At 44.0% G+C, this 20,800-nt stretch overlaps 1 protein-coding gene across 1 annotated transcript in view; it reads left to right on the top strand.

Moving 5' to 3' along the window:
- The window catches only part of LOC124774916 (ATP-binding cassette sub-family C member 4-like), a 296,627-nt gene that overhangs the window by 20,000 nt on the left and 255,827 nt on the right, over positions 1 to 20,800 (top strand). Inside the window, exon 2 of the mRNA XM_047249591.1 lies at positions 8,890 to 9,021. Within this exon, the coding sequence (XP_047105547.1) occupies positions 8,948 to 9,021 (74 nt within the window). The 5' untranslated portion in view covers positions 8,890 to 8,947. The remainder of the gene's footprint in view (positions 1 to 8,889; positions 9,022 to 20,800) is intronic.

Raw genomic sequence — 20,800 nt, 5'->3', positions numbered from 1 at the left:
GTTGTACGGTGTGAAAGCATGGGGGTCCAGACCGGAGGAGACAGCGTTATGGTCTGGGGAATATTTTCGTGGCATTCCCTGTGTGATCTCGTCATTATGGAAGGCACAGTGGATCAACACAAGTATGCATCTATCCTTGGGAACCATGTCTACCCCTACGTGCAGTTCATTCGTCCTTGACGCGATCGCATCTACCAGCAGGACATTGCAGTGTGTCACACTGCTCGCATTGTACTTGCGTAATTCTAAGAGCACCAGGATGAGTTTGATGTACTCCCCTGCCCACTCCCCGGATTTAATGCAATCGAGAATCTGTGAGACTATCTCGATCGAGCTGATTGCGCCATGGATCCTCAGCCGAGGAACGTAGCGCACCTGGCCGCATCACTGGAGTCGGCAAGGCTCCACTCCCCGCCGGTAGCTCCCGGAACGTCATTGACTCTCTTCCTGCACGTCTCGTAGAGGTTCGCGCTTCAAAACGCGCTTATTCAGGCCTTTGGCTGGTGGTTACATTACTGAGATTGGACGGTGTATATACTGAGAATATTTGAGACGCTATTTACCTTCCCTCAGGCGCACCCGATGTTTCTTTCTGTGGAACATGCGCCGCGTAGTATAACGTACTGGGTTCTATCAGTGAAATATTCGTAGAACCTTCACAAGTTTACGGATATACTCCATATCATCGGATCTTGGTTAGTCGCCAACGATGTGACACAACATTGAAAGCCTTTGGAAATCTAGGTAGACAGATTCACCAGTTCGCCTGTGTCTACAGTTTTCATGGTGCTGTGTGTGATTAAAGCAAGCTGTGTTCCACACGAGTGGTTTTTCCTGCATCTATGCTGATTCTTTGAAAGAACCGAATTTTCTCCAAGAACATCAGAATATTTGAGCTTCGGATATGACATAGGATTCTTTGACACAGACAGATGTCAGCCATATAGGTCAGTAATGCTGTGTATTCGATCTCTGCCCTTTTCTTAAACCACAGGGATCTGCGCTCTTTTCCAGTCCCACAAGAGATTCTCGATCAATATGAGCTTGGGAAAAACTTAAATTAGATTGCGTATTGAATGAAAATCTAAGCAGATTTCCGACACTGGTGTCTTGCTCGCTTTGAGCGGTCTTCAAGGTTTCTAGATACTGGAGGCGCTAATACCGATTGTTTGCTGATGATGCTGTGATGTACGGGAAGGTGTCGACGTTGAGTAATATGAGCCGTGGTAAAATTTGCTGTTTTGAGTAGCGCGCCGCAGCGCCTAGTGTAAAGCAGTCGCCTTCCATTTCTGGCGGTGGTGCCGCTATGGCAATCGCAGCTTTGGTGTCTCCCTCTGGTGGGAAAGGGGAAAAAGTTGCCCATTCACGTGCATTTAAGGGGCGCTATGAGCTTGGCAGGGGTCCCCGGACTCTTACACGCTTAGTGAACATTCGCGCGCAGGAGATCAACGCCTCGTGTCTCTGTGTGTGCCGTCGTTTGTGCTTAAGTGGTTCAGTGTTATTCGTTTTGTGCACCTACGTTCGCGTGTGACAATTTTCGTCTATGTGTGTGTCCAAGTGTCTGAACAAATTTTATCTTGGACTCTACGTCCGTGAACGGATCCATGTATTTAAAAAGTGTTTGTCTCCGTTTATATGTCCACTGTCTTTTTTCTCTCATTGTCTTCATTTGTATCTTTTGTGTTTCTCGGTGGCCAAAGAGCGGCGTAATATGCTGCGGCAGGCCTGTCTGTAAACAGGTTTAAAAATAACAATAAAGAAAAAAAAAACTTGGCAGGGGGTCAGTCTGTCAGTCTCGGCGAGTCTGGTCAGTTGGTCAGCCGGGTCAGTATGGGACAGTCAGTGTCTGTCTGTCGTCCGGAGTGCTAGTATGTGTTAGGCCGCCAGTCTGCTCGAGTTTGTTCAGGCAACGGGCATTGGCGGTTGGATCGATCGGTCGGTCGGTCGCGCACTGGGACACAAGATGACTGGTCCGTCTTGAGCGTCGGCGCATGTGAGGTCGCCACGTTAGGCCAGTGGGCTGCGCCGTATAGCGACGGGTAGTGGCTTCGCGGCCGACACGAGAGCAACAGGAGTCAACCCACGACATCGGACTGGCCGGTGCGAGCTGCGACGCCGTGAGACGGGAGATCGGTGCGCCTTCCTGCGTCCGTTGAAGCGGCTGGCAGCGGACGGTTCGGGAGAGCGTTTCGGGGGTGCTGCGTCAGGTCTTCGCCAGAAATCGCAGTTTATTAGAAGTTAAGTGACTGGAGATATCTTCTTTCATTTACTTGTTAAATTCTACTTGTTTTCTTGGTCAGCCTCTCGTCCCCAGCTTGCTCCTCTGTCTCTCGTCCGCATTTGTTAGGCAGTTAGTGTCTGTCTGTCTGTCTGTCTGTCTGTCGGTTTGCCGTACGTTAGTAGCTGCCTCTGTCATGTTTTTCGGATTCGGTGTTAACGAATTTATTGCTTAAGGTGTAAAGGCCGAAGTCCTGAAATATGTTTTTATCTTGCCTATCATATTGAGAGGTGGTATATGTGTAATGTAGAGCATGTTTGTACATTTTATGGTTCAAATGGCTCTGAGCACTATGGGACTTAACTGCTGTGGCCATCAGTCCCCTAGAATAGAACTACTTAAACCTAACTAACCTAAGGACATCTCACACATCCATGCCCGAGGCAGGATTCGAACCTGCGGCCGTAGCGGTCGCGCTGTTCCAAACTGTAGTGCCTAGAACCGCTCGGCTACTCCGGCAGGCCTACATTTTGTGTAAGACTGCATTTCATGGGTTTTTATTTAAATGGTCATTTTAGTATATAAAGTTGACACTCTTCCACCGTGAGAGTTCTTTTAAAAACAAGTTGCACTTTCGGTGGCAAATAATTTTAATGTGTGTTTTGTACTATTTCCATCCCTCCTACGGGGTGCATAGTTTATGTATTTGTGTGAGTTGTTAAAATTTTTAGTTTAAAGTAATCTGGTGTGTTGCAGATTTGCACCAGTGTAGTCCTTCAGAGGTTCTTGTGAGCGGTCGTGACTACGGCCGTGTTAAAAGGCAGCGGCAAGGTTCTGAGCCCGAAAGCTCATACTGTCAAAAAAAAAAAAAAAAAAAAAAAAAAAAAAAAAAAAAAAAAAAAAAAAAAAAAAAAAAAAAAAAAGAGTTATTTCTACCTCTGAATCAATTGTAACTTGGTATTTACAGGGTGCATTCTGATTATAATTTTTAAATCTGTTTCAAAAAAAGGGGCTTTTAGGAATAAATTTCCATTTATTAAAAAAATTCAATTTGTTTTCATCAGTTACCCATTGGCAACTACTTCCACGCTCACATAGTGTGATTACATGTGTTAATGTTCTTGATGAATCGCTAGTAAATAAAGTAAATTCTTAAGAAAAGGTTTTGAAAGTAAATTCACGGTTCATAATACTTGGGCAAAATTTCTAGTTGGTGTAAGAATGGTAGCCAGTACTAAATGTAGAAAGATTTAAGTTAATGCGGATGAGTAGGAAAAACTATTCCGTAGTGTTCAGTTGGATGGCTGGCTGATTTGGGGAAGGGGACCAAGCAGCGATGTCATCAGTCCCATCGGATTAAGGAGGGATGGGAAAGAAGCTGGCCGCGCCCTTTCAAAGGATCCATCCTGGCCTTTGCGTGAAACGATTTAGGGAAATCACGGAAAACCTAAATCAAGGTGGCCGGATGCGGGTTTGAACCGTCGTCCTCTCGAATGCGAGTACAGTATGCTAACTACTGCGCCAACTCGCTCGGTCCGTGGTGTTCGGATACGGCATTAGTAGTGTCCTGCTTGTCACAGTCACCTCATTTAAGTTCCTGGGTGTAACGTCAAAGGGCGTAATGTCTAGAGAGCAGGGTCGCCAGGGTGTTGGACCGTTGCTTCCAAACCACCGATCCGGACATAACTCCCCTCTCCAGACATTACGCCTCTTGACTTTTTTTTCTGGGACTATGTCAAGGACAGAGTCTTCGCTACACCAACTACTGACGTCGACGAACTGAAAGCTAGCATACAAGCTGCTGTGGGTACTGTGACAGAACACATGTCACGAAACACCTGGCGGTAACTGGAATACCGCCTCGACATTCTCCGAGCTACCAAGAGAGCACACGTTGAGGTTTACTAACCTAAGTGATCTTTAAAAAACTAGTAACACTAACCTATGTAACGGAGTCAAATATAGCTTATTATGTCAAACGGTTATTCTGTAAAAAATTGTTATATTCAGGGCAAACTTTGTGTTCACCCTGTATATCTGCTCTATTATTCTTGTTGCCTCACATTGTACTTTAACCACATCCTTACGAGAAGACACGCCAGTGTACTTCCAACCGCTGCACTCAGCCGGGAGTTATCACATATTGACTTTATACACAAAATAATTAGCAGAGAGCACTGTTCGGTCTTGTATTGAAGAAATACGACTCACTTGATGCAATATTTGCAGCAGTCGGACCATTATATACTCGAAGTTCTGATGTCGCAGTGTGATCATGCTCACCACGTCTTATACCGTCTGCTTTCTGCTTGAGACTGTGTCTTTGTTTCTTTTCATACGTTCCGATGCGCGCGCCCTCCATGACATCAGCACTTTCCCTATTCAAAGATACATAACCACCGACGCTGATCAGGGTGAGACTATACATAAAGTACTAAATTATCATTCTGTTTGCCTTGTCTCTACACATTTCTGTTGCTCCAAATATAGCAGTATACAATCGTACACTTATACATAAAATGAAATTTACATGAAATAATTCAAATAAAAACATTTTTAGAAACACACAGGAAAAATTTGAATATGTCTTGTTACTGGGTTAGTGGATAATTACAGTGGATCTATTATACCTGCAAAGTTACAACTAGTACGAAAGGTCCACAAGAGCGAAGATAAATATATGACAAACTATACTGTCTATCCTCGACTTTCCATCTACATTTATACTCTGCGAATTAATGTGAACTGTATGGCAGGGGATAGTTTTTATTATTCGGAACACTACAGATTCTTTCTATTCTGCTTCCCGATGGAGCGTGCGTAGAATGTGGGGTTACATGCCTCTGTGCAACTGTTATTTGCCTAGGTTGTCTGTACCATACCTAGAGGGTGGAAGAATATTCGTAACTTCTTGGCGTAAAAGGCACCTGAAGTACGTTCTCCAAAACGTACATTCTCTTTCTTTGAATAGCAATTTTCAGCATTTTTATTACATTTTCTCGCCACTGCAGCCCGTGTTTATTTGTAACGCTCTTTTTTCTATATGCTCAATATTTCCTGTGATTCCGTCTTCTTACGGTTCCCATAAACATGAGCATTATTCAGGAACGAGCCGTACAAGTTCTTCGTAAGAAAAAAACAGCAGCTTTGTACAACTACTACTAATGAATTTTTTTCAGCTACAAATGTTTTTATGTGGCATTCCATTTACTCTTTACATAATGTTACGTCCAAATATTTGCGTGACCTGAAGGTATTTATGACTCATTAATCCTGAAGTCACAAGATGCCACTCTTTTACATCGCGTAAAATGTACAACTTTATCTATATGTTGGCCTAGTTGTTAAACCTTTGTCGAGATTTTGTATGTTGGCCTAGTCGATAATCCTTTGTGGAGCTTGAAGTCGGAAAGACTGCAATTTTCACCTACTGTTTAGAACGCGTCTACGTAGTACTAAAGCTGAAGCGTTTCGAAAGTCTGTTCATTACAATTAGAGTATAATGTGTCCTGAAAGAGAGCTGAGTTTCGAGTGGTTGATGTTTTCGAACCCAATGTTGGTAAGTCCTAGGATTCTGCTTGGCATACATGTGAGTACAATGTGAAACATATGGCAGCAGTTCGTTGGTTGTGTTCTATTTCACTATTTCATTGTATGTTGTACAATGGGCGTTGAATGAGTAATGCAACATATTTTTTTCTGGAAGCAGTTTGGTCTTATTCAGCATCCAATACACCGTGTTATTCCCCACTCTTTTGGCGACAAAAACCTGTTTTGCAACATGTTCTCCGTTCAGTGCTACGGCCTTACGCTACCTTACTGGGAGGTCTGTATGCCCGCTTGGTACCATTCTATTGGGCGACATTGGAGCCAACGTCTTGTTGCATCAATAACCTCCACATCATCCATACTGCGGAGTGGATCCATCATTAGGCCAAACAGATGGAAGTCAGAAGGTGCGATATCCGGGCTGTAGTGTGCATGAGGAAGAACAGTCGAATGAAGTTTCGTGAGATGCTGCAGTGTGCGTAGACTTGTGTGAGGTCTTCCGTTGTCGTGGGGAAGCAGAAGTTCGTCTGCATTCTTGTGGCGACGAACATGCTGAAGTCGTTTCTTCAGTGTCTTGAGGGTAGCACAATATGTTTCATCGCTGACTGTTGCACCATGAGGAAGGACATCAAACAGAGTACCCCCTTGACAGTTCCAGAAGACCGTCGCCATGACTTTACCGGCTGCGGTTGCAAATTTGAATTTTTCCTTCAGAGGAGATGTGGCGTGGCGCCACTCCATTGATTGACGTTTTGTTTCGGTTCGATGCGATAAACCCATGTTTCATAGCCTGTGACGATGTTCGACTAAAAACTGTCACCTTCAGGCTCATAACGTGCAAGCAATTCTGCACAGATTTTCCTTCGTTGCTCTTTATGGTCTTCTGTTAGGCGGCTAGGAACCCAGCGGTCACTCGCCATGGAGTGGTGGACGTGTGTGTCAGTACTACCAGCAGGGATGTCCAGTTGAGCAGGGAGGTGCTTGATTGCCATCTGTCGATCACCTCGGATGAGAGTATCCGCACGTTTCAACACTGTAGGAGTCACAGTTGTGTGCGACTGGCCGGACGCAGGAGATCGGACAGCTCTGCGCGGCCGTGTTGCGAAGGTGACAGAAGCCTCGCCCAAGCACTCGCCGTGCCTTTCTTCACGGCCAGGTCTCCGCAGACATTCTCCGAGCGCCTATGAATATCTGAATTTCTGCCAAAACAAACTGACAGCTCTCTGCTTGGAACGTACCTCCATTACGGAGCCGCGAGGGGTAGCCGTGCGGTCTGAGGTGCCTTCCCACGGTTCACGCGGCTCCCCCGTCGGAGATTCGAGTCGTCCCTGGGGCATGGGTGTGTGTGTGTTGTCCTTAGCGTAAGCTAGTTTAAGTTGGATTAAGTAAGCCTAGGGACTGATGACCTCAGCAGTTTGGTCCCATAGTCCTTAGAACAAATTTTTTTCCATTACAGATGCCATTTTGAAGGCTACGTATAATGCCGCCACCAGTCGGAGGTTCGTGAAACTATAGGGGCTGAAGCAGGAATATTCCACGATCTCCCACAACAAATTCCGCATCTTTCCAAACTAAATTCGCCGAAAAAAATGTGTCGCATTAATTACTGGACGTCTCTCACATATGCGTGTGACCAGCATTATTTCCCAATCGTGGAGAAAAACTCTCTGCTCATGGAATTTGCAGTAAGTTATGGTCAAGAGGGTCAAGAATATTGATAGCTCCCTCGCTAGTTCTGTGTAGGACAGGAAAAACATCGGGCCCTGTATCATTACTGAAATTTTTGAAATTTAAGTACATTGACTACGGTATTTGTACCTATTACTATGTCATCCATCTCATAGGGATACGGCTGTTGACTGACGGAAGTGTTCGTTTGCGAAGGAGTTGAAGACAGAATTCTTCCTTTCGGTTTTTGTTTTTCTGTTTTCTGTTTCGACTCCTGCCTCTGTCGCAAGTGTGTGGATACCGATTTTCCTTCCACTGATAGTCTTGAATTATAACCCAAATTTCTTGGCGATTTTAGACAGGTGTAACTGTGGTAACAATAAGACCCGCTGTAGTTAATGTCGATTTAAATTTAATACAGTTTTTCCTGTATAGTTTATCTCAATCGAGAGCGCAGGACACCGGAAAAAGAAGATCAGTATTAGCTGTTAAGCATTGCCGATCTACTTTCCCTTTCTTGTACTTGGAAATCCTTTCTTTTATTTGTAAGAGTTTCATTGGCATTATACAATTTGCCCAGGTAGTCCTGGTATCCATGGTTGAAGTGACACACGCGAAGTCCAAATTTCCTGATTGCATACACCAACGCCTCATCTATGCTGCCGATCAACTTGCTACCCAAGCTTCCGTTGTAGTAGCTCACCTACAATCTTGTCGTCTTCTAAACTACTTCCTCAGAGACCAATCTCGATTTACTCCCGGCTCTCCTCATGGTTTTAATTGAGGAGCTACTCGACCGAATAGCAGCGGCTTCGGTCAAGAATACCATCATACCGACCGGGAGAGCGGTGTGCTGACCCCACGCCCCTCCTATCCGCATCCTCCACTGAGGATGACACGGCGGTCGGATGGTCCCGGTAGGCCACTCGTGGCCTGAAGACGGAGTGCTTTTGTTCTCATGGTTTTCAGAGAGAACATGCAGTAGAAGATCGGCGATATGCCGATTCAATATGTAATGTGTCTTTAAATCCCTTCTTGTTATTACATTGGCGATGATGTCTATGGTGTATTGTGTTTTCTCGTAGAACAAAATTTTCCTCACATCCGGTTTGTTACGATTACAGCCACAACCTTCTTGATGTGTAAAGAGTAAAATGACACAACCAGAAATTCTGTGAGTGCGGTTCCGGACTGTAGCGCCTAGAACCGCTCGGCCTCTCCGACCGGCCGATTCTGACTTCCCTAGCACTTATACAGTCACCAATAGTGCGCAATGAAGAACATCCTATGGGTTAAGACATGCCATTTATACACCAATGAATCCTTTTTTTAACCTTTTGTCTCCATATCACCCCTTCATCCTCCCTTGCAACGCTCTGTCCACAGCAGTATCATTGTACTGTAATACAATCCATGGAGAAGTAACAATATCTCAATCGAAAAAATGCTTTCAGGTCGGACGCAGATGACGTTCAGAACATAACAGCACCATAACAAAAGAAGGCAACAGTGATGGACGCTAAGATATATAAGTCAAACCCCAACCCAACGGCGACGGCAAACACCATCTCCAAACTCTTCCTCTGGTAAGTGAGCCACATCCCATTCTGTACGCTTGTTTTATCAAAACAATGCATTGGAACAGTTCCTAGAGTGGATTGTACTTAGCCGAATGGGCCGTTGTTGAGACATGAAAGATGCATGGAGCATGACACTTCATATAATTCACACTATTGTAAATTTTTTGTCGTTCAGTACTACGGGATGAAAAAAATGCGAACGTATAAGCACCGACATTGACGTATTGTTGGAGATTTTATCATCATTTCGATGGATGAATCCTTCAGATTATCTGTGGAACATGTGACTAACTAACAAACTAATTATACCGCGTTCTAGTGCGCTTCTCTCAACTCACTGTACTGTGAGAAGGTGATGGTGTTGGAGCTCGTACTGGCAAATACAGTGCCAGTCGCCCAATTGACAGGCTAAACACGGAATCTCAGTACAGGGACCATAAAGTATTTTATGCACAGAATTATTCACAGAACACTGCGCATAATCCTTCTGTAGAAACTAGAGATAACTGCTACCGCCAGAGTCAATTACAATGGCCAACAGCGTGTGAATTACATCGTCAGCGTTGGCTAACTCGCATTGTAAGTGTTGAAGGGCAGACTACAGTGCAGCAGATGGTTGACCAATAAAATGCTGGATAACAATAACAACTGAACAGCCGTGGCACTGTTGGTGTGCAAATGCCTTCATCTCAGGTGAGTAACTCTTCAGAGAAGTTAAGGAGGAGGGAACTAGGACAGAGTGTTTTATCCTTGACATGATTGATGACATTACCGATGACGTCATCGATGAGTTATGGGATTTCCCTATCCCCTCAATACTCACCCCTCTCAGAAAGGCTAATTGCCATATGTCTGGAAGGGAAATGAGCGTTTAGCGTCATTAGTCGGGAGGCCCTTTGCGGGGCATTTCCAACCGTCTTGGTGCAGGTATTATTACATTCGACGCCACATTGGGCGACCTGCGCGCCGGATGGGGATGAAATAATGATGAAGACGGCAATCCGTCACGCTGACCACTCAGCTATAGTGGCGGACGAAATATGTATAAAATGGCATGAATTCAGAGTTTGGCGGGAAATTCAAATATCGTCGAGAAATTAAGAAAATGTCCCAACTGCACTAGTATATTTCGTATGGGAGGACGGTTGCTGTTGTTCTAAGCATAAATTGGTGGGAAATCCAAGACTGGCATGCCGGATGACTTGGAATACTGGCCCTGGCTCTATGACGTCTGAATCAGAGATGTGGAACCCAAGGTAGCGATCAGACATGGCGACAGGGGCATACTGGCGCAGCTCCATGACTCCACAATCAAGCTCAGCCTGTCAGAGCATTTGTACCACTATAGAATTTTGGTACATTACACCAGAGCTGGAATACTGGCGTAGCTCTATGACGTCAGAATCCAAGAGGGTAGGACAGATGGAAGTAACTTCCTTGCAGAGACCTGTAGGGCTAGCTATAACAGTAAGGTCACGGGTTAATTCCAACCTGCCTGTCTCAATTTAAGTAATTCCCCTGCTTAAACAAATGTTTATGTTTGTCGAGCACATATATCATACAGCATCGTAAGTTAAAGTCCAAACTGTATGCTGTGTAGTAGCAGCAACTTTATCTTTATTTACACAAACACTGTTGGGGGAAGGGGGAGGTTCTCCTCCTGTGACTGTGCACCTCTCTGCACCGCGCCGCACTGCCGCCCCGCACCACACTCGCCGGATGCCTGCTGGTGGCCAGAGACACTTCGTCTCACCTGAGCCATAGCTGAGCTCTGTCACCTGGGCTTACCGAGTGCCTCGCGTGTCAGCACTGTGGGTCAGTCATGACGAGACCATGTTCTGCTTGCAGGGAATATCCTATTGTGAAAAGCTGTATCAAACAACCATATAGGGGGGGGATGACTGGTGTTTTGTTGTCCTGCAAACCAATGCAGTACTGCTCCATTAACTTTACTTTAAGATATGTACCCAACCACCGTTTGATAGCGTTAAATCGTCATCAAAACGTTCACACTCAGAAGATAATACCTTAAGAAATCTGCTTCATATGCTGAAACACTTATAGTTTGGTGAGGCTCTCTCATTTATATGCAGACGTTTCTCAAGCCACTTTCTTGATAGTTATTGTGTGTGAGAGAGATATTGTAGTCATATAATTTTCTGTTCTGTTCTTGTTCTCAATGTTACTGCGGTACGGTTGTTAAATGTTGCTTTACTGCACACGACTATTTGTGTCAAGGAGTTCGTCTTCAGCTTTCGCCGAACGATAGCGACAACTTTGGAATGTGATTACGGTACATGGTTCGTTCGTTGTATGACGCGGAAGTAAATGACATTTGACTGTGTCTTGTCCACTAGAGGAGGTGACATAGCCAGAAGCGTCCCTCACTCCAAGCTATCACACACGTTTGACTAAGTGGTTTTGACCATGATGTGCATTGCGGCTGTTGTTGTGGGTGGCGTAGCGATCTTCAGACGCGGTATTTGTGTAAATACACAAACGTTTCAGCCATATTCTATCCTTATTGATAGATTAGAACAACATGCAAGTATTGCGGAGATGCTTCGGGAACTCAAATGGGAATCCCTGGAGGGAAGACGACATTATTTTCGAGCAACGCCACTGAGAAAATTTAAAGAAATGATATCTGAAGTTGCCTGCAGAACGATTCTACTGCAGCCTACATACATGTCACGTTAGAAACACGAGGACAAGATATGAGAAATTAGGGCTCATAAGGAGGCACGTAGATAGCCGTGTTTTCCTCGTTCTATTTGCGTTTGGAACATGAATGGAAATAACTAGTAATGGTACAGGGTACTTTCCGTCAAGCAACATATAGTGGCTTGCAGAGTACATATGCAGATGTACAAATATTGGCCAATGATCTTAGGTCTCATGATTCTTTCAAGTACAGTCGTTGCGTCACTACATTTTCCTTAAAAGCGTAACAACCATCGAGTAACGAACGATATATCGAACCATCAAGTGACGATACTTTAAATGGTTATGTGCCTCTGTATGAGAGATGATTTTTCCTGTCTTCGAGGTTCTTATGTGAGATGTGACCCATTCTGTTGCTTGCCTGAAGTTTGCGACCACAGTGTGCAGAATCTGCCTGCTGAAAGTATATCAGGCACTGGAAACACGTTTCCTACATTGTAATAACTACGGTGCTGTATTCTAGGCGACTAGTGTAGGAATTCTAGTTGTCTTATGGGTGGGCGCCTACAGGAGAAGCGGATTGAAGACTTCGATTATTTGGAAACGTTAACAAGTCGTAATATCACTAGCATAAATATTCGCCAAAAATGTGAGTGTAACTCTAGGTTTCTTAGTTGTTGTTGTGGTTATGGATCTGAAGCAGGAATGGGAACGGTGGGCAATTCTTAAATTGCCCTTCGGTTATGCTGTCGGTATGTGTTGGAACTTACGGTCAGTGTTAAATATGATTTTTACATGCCACGTGGAAAAGGAGGTTAGCGCTTTTTAGGTGGAAATTTCATTGATTTCGATATGTTATTCGTTGATTTCACTATAAAACTGACGTGAAAATGCAGTGGTTTGTTGTATGTATGTCGCCTGCAAACATTTTGGAAAAAGCAGCACTAGTATCCCTGGTTTCGCATTCTGGGGTGATGGAGCTGCAGCAGTATGTCCTGGTCAGCCATCCCAAGAGCGCAGTTTGTAGCAGGGTGCACGGCTTGTATCAGGCGAAGATGTTCACGTGCATTTCTCACTGTATGTAGTGACGCCTGCTGATCGATTCTTGTAGGTGATGGTATCCAAGCCGCTAACCATGCATCATGTGGTGTTGCTGAGACTCGTTGCACCTAGTCAGCGTGCTGAGTGCTAAATGTGCGACAGTGGCATCAGCAGTGGGCAGAGATCTTGTAGGCTACTCTAGGAAAGAAAAGTTAGAACCTTTCAGTCACATTCTTCTAACACAACAGAACGCAGTCCTGTTCTAAAATTAGACTATCTTCAAGTGTAAAATATTGTGAGTGTCGGTTAGACAGTCAGTGAGAGAGCACTGTGAGTTTCTGCTGCTAATAAGGCGAGAACACCGTTTGTTTGTTATATATTTTTACGATCTTCGAACAGTAGCGACTTATTTTTAGTTACCTTTGTAGCTACTAGTACATTTTTGTAATTTCTTGCATGTTTGAGTTCTTGCTAGGAGCAACCTTTCATTTTAAAAACAGTGTAGCGTACAGTACTGCCGTTGCTATTGACCATTGTATCGACCCTCGTATCGTACAAGCTTTCGTTTGTTTTGCTTAGAACAGCTCAGTGTCGGTTAGATCATCAGTGAGAGTGTAGCACAGAGTTCCTGCTACTAATAAGGTGACTACACCGTTTGTTTATTACATATCTATACGAGTTTCAAACAGGAGCGAGTTCAGAAATGGATACACACTGTGATTGCTGTGTACAGATGCTAGCTGAGTTGGTGATCCTTCGCTCACAGCTCCAGGCAGTGTTGGCTTCCATCTCACGGCTTGAGGCTGCTTCCAAGGGGCATCACTGTGGGGGGTCGGACGCGGAGATGCGAGGGACGTCGAGCACGACCCACATGTCCCCCGATCTATCCACTGCTGTGGCCGCCCCGGATAGTGCCTGCACTGAGGTTGACCTCTCACCTATGGTCAAGTGGGCGATTATTCCAAAGTCTGCCAGGCAGCGAAAGACTTTTCGTGGGGCCGATCATAGGGCCTCCCCAGTTCGTTTGACGAACAGGTTTCGGGCGCTATCTGTGGCTGACGAAGTCTCTGAGTCGGATTTTTGAGTGGTTCAGAAATCTTTTAAAAAGTCCTACAACATCTGTAATGGACTATGCTCCGTGTTATTCAGTGATATGAACAAAGCCCCAACCACAAACAACGCAAAGAACTTACACTGAAGCGCCAAAGAAACTGATATAGGCATGTGTATTCAAATTGAGATATATGTAAACAATCAGAAAACGGCGCTGCGGTCGGCAGCACCTACATGAGAGAACAAGTGTCTGGCGCAGTTGTTATACCGGTTATTGCTGCTACAATGGCACGCTATGAAGATTTAAGTGAGTTTGAACGTGGTGGTATAGTCGGTGCATGAGCGATGGGACACAGCATCTCCGAGGTAGCGGTGAAGTAGGGATTCTCCCATACGATCATTTCACGAGTGTACCGTGAATATCAGGAATCCGGTGAAACAACAAACCTCCGACATCGCCGCAGCCGGAAAAAGATCTTCCAAGAACGGGACAACCGACGACTAAAGAGAGTCGTTCAACGTGACAAAGGTACAATCCTTCCGCAAATTCCTGCAGGTTTCAATGCTGGGTCATCAACAAATGTCAGCGGGTGACCCATTCCACGAAACATCATCGATATGGGCTTTCGGAGCCGAAGGGCCACTCATGTACCCTTGATGACTGCACGCACGACACCTTTACGCCTCGCCTGGACCTGTCAGCACTGACATTGGACTGTTGACGACTGGAAACATGTTTCCTGGTCGGAGGAGACTCGTTTGAAATTGTATCGAGCGGATGGTCGTGTACGGGTATGGAGACAACCTCATGAATCCATGGACCCTGTATGTCAGCAGGGGACTGTTGAAGCTGGTGGAGGCTCTGTAATGGTGTGGGGTGTGTGCAGTTGGATAAGGGACCCCTGAAAGGTCTAGATACGACTCTGACAGGTGACACGTACGTAAGCATCCTGTCTGATACTCTGCATCCATTCATGCCAATTGTGCTTCACGAGGCACTTGGGCAATTCCAGCAGGAGAACACAACACCCCACACGTCCAGAATTGCTACAGGGTAGCTCCAGGAACACTCAGCTGATTTTAAACACTTCCACTGGCCACCAAACTCCCCAGAAATGAACATTATTGAGCGTATCTAGGATGCCTTGCAACGTGCTGTTTAGAAGAGATCTCCATCCCCTCGTACTCTTACGGATTTATGGACAGCCCTGCAGGATTCAATGTGTCAATTGCCTCCAGCACTAGTTCAGACATGCCACGTTGTGTTGCGGCATTTCTACGTGCTTGCGGGGGCCCTACGCGATATTAGACAGGTCTACCAGTTTCTTCAGTGTATGTTACCGTGGGTACAAGTACTAAATATTGCTGCGGTTTTGAGCACGACGAAGCCTCTGTTCTATTCGCTTGTTAAACGAAATACGCCTATGACGCCCGCATACATAGCAGACGAAATCGCCGTGGAGCAGCATCATGTTGTATCAAAGCTGCCTCCAGATCACTGCTATTTCAGCACCATCGAGCTAGTATGCAGTGATTCTTTACAGTAACAGAGGTGGAAAGGCTGTTGGGTGAAGCTCTTGCGACTGTGGTTGCAGTCTCGTTGAGGAAAAATAGCGTTGATAAACATATTCGATCTGCACAGACAATGGAAGGTATCATTAGTGACCGTGAACAGCTAACGATGACGATGAAGACGGTTTTATCGCTGATTCAGACAACCGTGACGATTGGCAGCTGTATGGAATTGCGCCATTGTCGCAGAACATTGGTGAGTGGAAAGCTACGAATACCGGCTATTTACTGCAGCATTGTGGTTATAAAACCTAGAGCGAGAGGATACTGTCTCGGTTATTTATTTATTTTGTTAACTATGTACAGCATTGTTTTCAACACGTCGGTCATCATCAAACGCCTGTTTCCCGTATTTCTTCGCCCCGTCATCGAAAGCGTGTGCTTCATTAGAGTTACATCTACAGTATTACGCGGTCGTTTATTTGCTGTCATTGTGGTATCAACTCAAAAACGAATTGTTATTGCTCAGTAGCTTACATTTACGAAGTAGAACGAAAATCTGTACCGTCTGCTGCGTGTATGGAGGCCACAGTTGCAACATCACTATTGCAGTATAGCCAGCCTAACTTGACATAACGCGAACTGTGAAGTGCAGTGTTTCGTCTGCGGATGTGTCGGTGGATTACCATGAATACACCATGTTAATACGAGTATAAAAAAAAAACTTTAATTTTTTTCATTTGCCTGTAAATGACGACAGTAAACTACAAAATCAGGTGGTGACATTTGGAAAGCAAATCTTCGTGATTTCAGATTAAAGGAATAAAATTATATGGAACAATGTAACGTGTATCATAGTATCTGCGGCAATCGTCAGACGTACTCATGTACTATTTGTAAGACGCCTTTACAATAATGAATAACGATCGTGACGTATCCGACTCACGGATTTTTGACATTTTTAAATATAGTCTAAAGGCGTGCCTATTACTACAAAATTAAAATTTTGTTACTTAGGTGCTTCTGTTGCTGGCCTCCTTGTCTAATTTTCAGAGGTATAACTTTGGTCCCCGGATTTGTCTGTATGACAAAATATACTATTTCCAGGTTTGAGTTGATCGTTTACTAGTATAAAACTACTACCTAATAAAACTGTGTGTCCAACACTCCATCAACACTTCCCACCTAGTGCGAGTAAGAAGCAGGATGAAGATTCTATTATAGATGTAGCATCAAAGAATTTAGTCGTCGTTGGTTGGTTGGTTTAAAGAGGGGGGAGGGGGGGGGGGGAAGGGACCAAACTGCTACGTCATCGGTCCCTTTAGTTGTCGTCACAGATATTCAGCGGAACTGTTTAAATTTATTCTTACATATTTTGATTTTCATATATCATAATAGAGTATGTAAACATTTACGGAAATTTTAGCACATTTATGTCTTGTTAATCTTAAGGACACAAATGTTAAATATGTATTCAATGAAATAGTCGTTCAGAAGCTATAGAGATCAATTTTTATACAAGGCTACTATTTAAATTTATGTGAAGAGATCGATACCTGCTGGTGTCATAGATTTCGTAACATTCATAACATATATTAGGCTTGATTACATCACGTATTGCAGAGCACTTCCATTGTAGCCCTGTTTTAGAGGTTACGAGCACAACGATCCTACGTGAGGTGAAAGGATCCGGTTTTCACTGTCTTGCTGCTGCTCAAAAAACGCAGGTCTTTGGATGTAATGCGCTGTTTTGCTTAGATAGATCTAAAAAATGTTCTCATTAATCAATGTAACAGTGGAAATGCAGTTATGGACTGACGATCGCAGTACATGTCACACTCAAGTAGTGTGTACGAGCTGCGGACGCTCTGCGGACACTAAAACCTAAGTGTGGATTGGTGGTGCTATGGTGGACCGAAGCTAGTTCCTCCTGGTCCAAGCTTGGACCATTACTATTGGTCGATCAGTAATTGAGCTGATGTGTATACTGGACGAGTCTTCCTTTACCGTGGCAACAGTTTGGAATCGGAGTTTTCGTCAATCAGAGCCATAATGCTGCTGAAAAAAAAAAAAGAAATTTAGTTTGACGAGGATCGCGTGGGGTCCCTGAAATGGCCAGCTCATAGCCCATTGAATATACACGACCCAGTCTCGTTAATGTCAGAACTGCCTATGTTCAACGTCAAGATAAATAACACTCAGAGATGGCAGGTAGCAGCACTAGCAGTAGAGGGTGTATTAAGTGAGTCGTTGCCGTATTGACGAAACAGAGCGATTTATCTGATGCCCAAAAGGACACGATAATTGGCTTTCGCGCCAAGGGTGGAAGCATTTTCGAAATATCTAGTAGTGTTAGCTGATCACGTGCCACTGTGGTTACAGTGTACTGTGCGTGGCAAAATGTCGTTACCTAAAACTGGCGCCAATGAAACTGTGGTGCAACCAAAGGCCACAAATGACAGGGGTGAGCGATGACAGTGGATATGTGTACGGACAATCCGGACAAATAGACGTGCACCTGTTGAACAACTTGTAACGCCGGAAATGCATATCCTCGTATTTCCATCTATTGTACTATTATTTTTTTCCTTGTTTTGTTACCTCAAGATATGACATTTCTGTCTCTTTATATATTGTAATTGTTTTACTGTTTGTATATATATATTTATGCACTCATGTCGATGTATAATTGGTTTGTTTCGTAAATATTATTTGTATTTTTACGCTGGGTCTTGCCTAGGGAAAACTGCTATCGAACGATTACATCGATAGGTCGTGTAAAGAATCAAAGTTTGTAGGATCTTTGGTAGTGTTAACTCTGCCGCGTGGAGCGTGGGCGGAACAGTGAGAGTCTGGCGGGAGTAGCGAGTGGAGCAGGTGTTGTGTGACGCTCCCGCGAGTTGCCGCGCTTTCGGGGTTTGGCAGCATGTAATTGCGCTCGACTCGCGATGATAGTTTCTGACATGGTGTCGCGGACGGGAAGCATTAGCTGGCGCACATCAAGAGCCCGTTTCGCCTGGTGACCGTGTCGAGAAGAAGGCGCGCCAACATCCAGCTTCTGCAACAGCGACGACCGACAATGAGTGACTGTCGCCACCTCCTCGATCGACGGCTTCAAACCTTCAATCAACCAACAAGGAAGACTAAAAGCACGTAAAGTTTCAGAACTGTATGGCAGACCTCAGCTTTTCAAATTGTTCCATTTGCCTCGCAATATTACAGCAACTTAGCATGAACCTTTGTTGCTCATTGTCCCAATTGCATTGCCAAGCAGGGTCCCTTCCTTTTCCGAAATGAACCCGAGTGTCGTTGAAATTCAAACGCCAGCATTAAAATAATATAATTAGATTTCACTGCTTTAATTTCAAAGTTCAGTAGCTGGCTACAATATTTAGGTTACACGAGCACAAATTTAGAGTGCGAGTTTTGTTAGCATATTTTAGCTTACCTGTGACTGCAGCTCAGCTTGGTACGTACTAAATTTTACTATTGTTAATAGTTCAGAATCATTTAGTTCAAGTTCAAAGTTAAATCTCTTGTTTCTAAATTGCGTAGAGTCAAGTTGCTTTTGAAATGATTGTTGAGGTAGTCCAAGACTAACCGTATTTTACTGGATTTCGATGTGCTTCAGAAAGAAAGCTCACTATTAACTTCAGTCACTAAATTAACTTTCGATTTTCCGGTTTTATTAATTCTTTTGCTAAATTAAGTCAGAGTGTAGCGAAATTTATTACTTCTGACAAACTTTCAGTTTTCACACTACACGTGTCAACCTTCAGTTGCCACGCTTCTAGTGTTAATTATATGTGTAATAACCTTTCTTTTTCAGTTACTATAGTAATTGTCCTTAGGACTGGCGACCGTGATTTCCCCCAAATCTCAAATATCTAATTACCGCTAGTTAATTGTTAACGTAACGGCCGCACATTTACTTTCTTTATTAACTTTACCCCTTTTCAAAATTAATTTCCACCAGTTTCATTTGCATTTTTCCTTTCATATAGATGTAACCCTTTCCTCCCTCTTTACCGACAGATTAACTTCGGTGACGATTGCTTTTCCCAAATTTCCATTAGGTACACGCGGTTTAATTTTTCACTGTCATTAAGGCCGGTAAGTGAGGGGGGAGGTAACACGTGGCGACCTGGTGACAGGACAATCTTCAGATTTGAGGTTGTTCTGGACACGAATTTTCTTTGGTGCAAATGTCGTAACAAAGTACTGGTTACGTACAGGCCGTTACGTCAGCGAGAATAAGTAGTGGGAGTAATCCTAATTACATTTGAGATTTGTCATTTATATTGAAAATTATTAAAATGAGTGAAGGCAACAATTACCAAAATTTGGTAGACTTGGATACGGAACAATCGGTCGAACAGTGGGAAACGCGCACGGCGGTTCCCATTGTTCAGGGGCAGGCGGCTAGCATGAAAGACGCGACCGCCGAAACGCAACAAAGAGCAGAAATGGAATTCCAAACTTTTAGAAAATGTTTCGGAATCGGAAGCGAAAATCAAATCTGTACCCCTTGATGATGAATACGGGGGAACATGTATAGAGGAACCAGCTACGGAAGTAAAACCGGTAGTCTCCGGGAATTTAACTGATTTATTGAATGTTTTGATTAATGAAATCAAGAGTCAATCGGCAGAAATTATAGCTCTGTCTGCCAAGCAAGAAGCTCAGTCTGAAAAGATTGAACGAAAGCTAGACAATCAGAACAAAGCTATTAATGTTGTTAACAACAATGTTGGAGTTGTTAATACAAAAGTTGATAAAATCAAAGAAGATATTGTTGTAATTAATACCGAAATCGGTAATCTTAAACAGGAAATGATAGGCGTTCAGGCGGAAATTGCGAGCATAAATACTCGCTTTGATTCCGAAATTAGCAGAATCGAGAAAAGTGTAGGAGAAGCAGTTGCTCCGATCATCGAGAATAAGGTGACGGAACAAATTCAATTAGTGAAAAAAGAGGATCAACAGAAGGTGGAAACTTTAAAGGCTTTAGTGTCCGAAGTAGACACTAAAGTGAGGGAGCAGGCTAATACCTGTGAAGAGAAAAAGAGGGAAGTGGAAACGCTTGCGACAACCACTTGCCAAGTAATTACGAGAGTGTCGGAATTAGAAAAGAAACTTGACGAAAAAGAGAGCTATGTGCCAATCTGTACACATAGTTCGGAATTGTTGACGAAAGAGGAGCGGTTCGACCCCTTGAAAAAAGGCGGTATACACGCGACGGATTTCATTAAAAATCGTGAAAGAGTTTTACCCAGATCATGGACTAATGAGAGAAAAATTAATGCGGTTATTGATGTGCTGGCTGGTGATGCCAAGCGTTGGGGCTTAAACCTCGACATTACGAACCTGACTTTTGACGAGTTTAAAAATTTGTTTCTGGCTGAATACTGGTCAGAGCAAAAACAGCAAAGTGTCTGGCGCGAATTTGTCGTATCGAGGCCTTTCGATGCGAATTCGCGCGGTTCGATGAGGGAGTTTTGTGAGGGCTGGATCC

This window comes from Schistocerca piceifrons, chromosome 2 (genome assembly GCF_021461385.2).
Source record: "Schistocerca piceifrons isolate TAMUIC-IGC-003096 chromosome 2, iqSchPice1.1, whole genome shotgun sequence".
Taxonomy (NCBI): domain Eukaryota; kingdom Metazoa; phylum Arthropoda; class Insecta; order Orthoptera; family Acrididae; genus Schistocerca; species Schistocerca piceifrons.
This window is presented reverse-complemented; position numbering and strand designations above follow the sequence as displayed.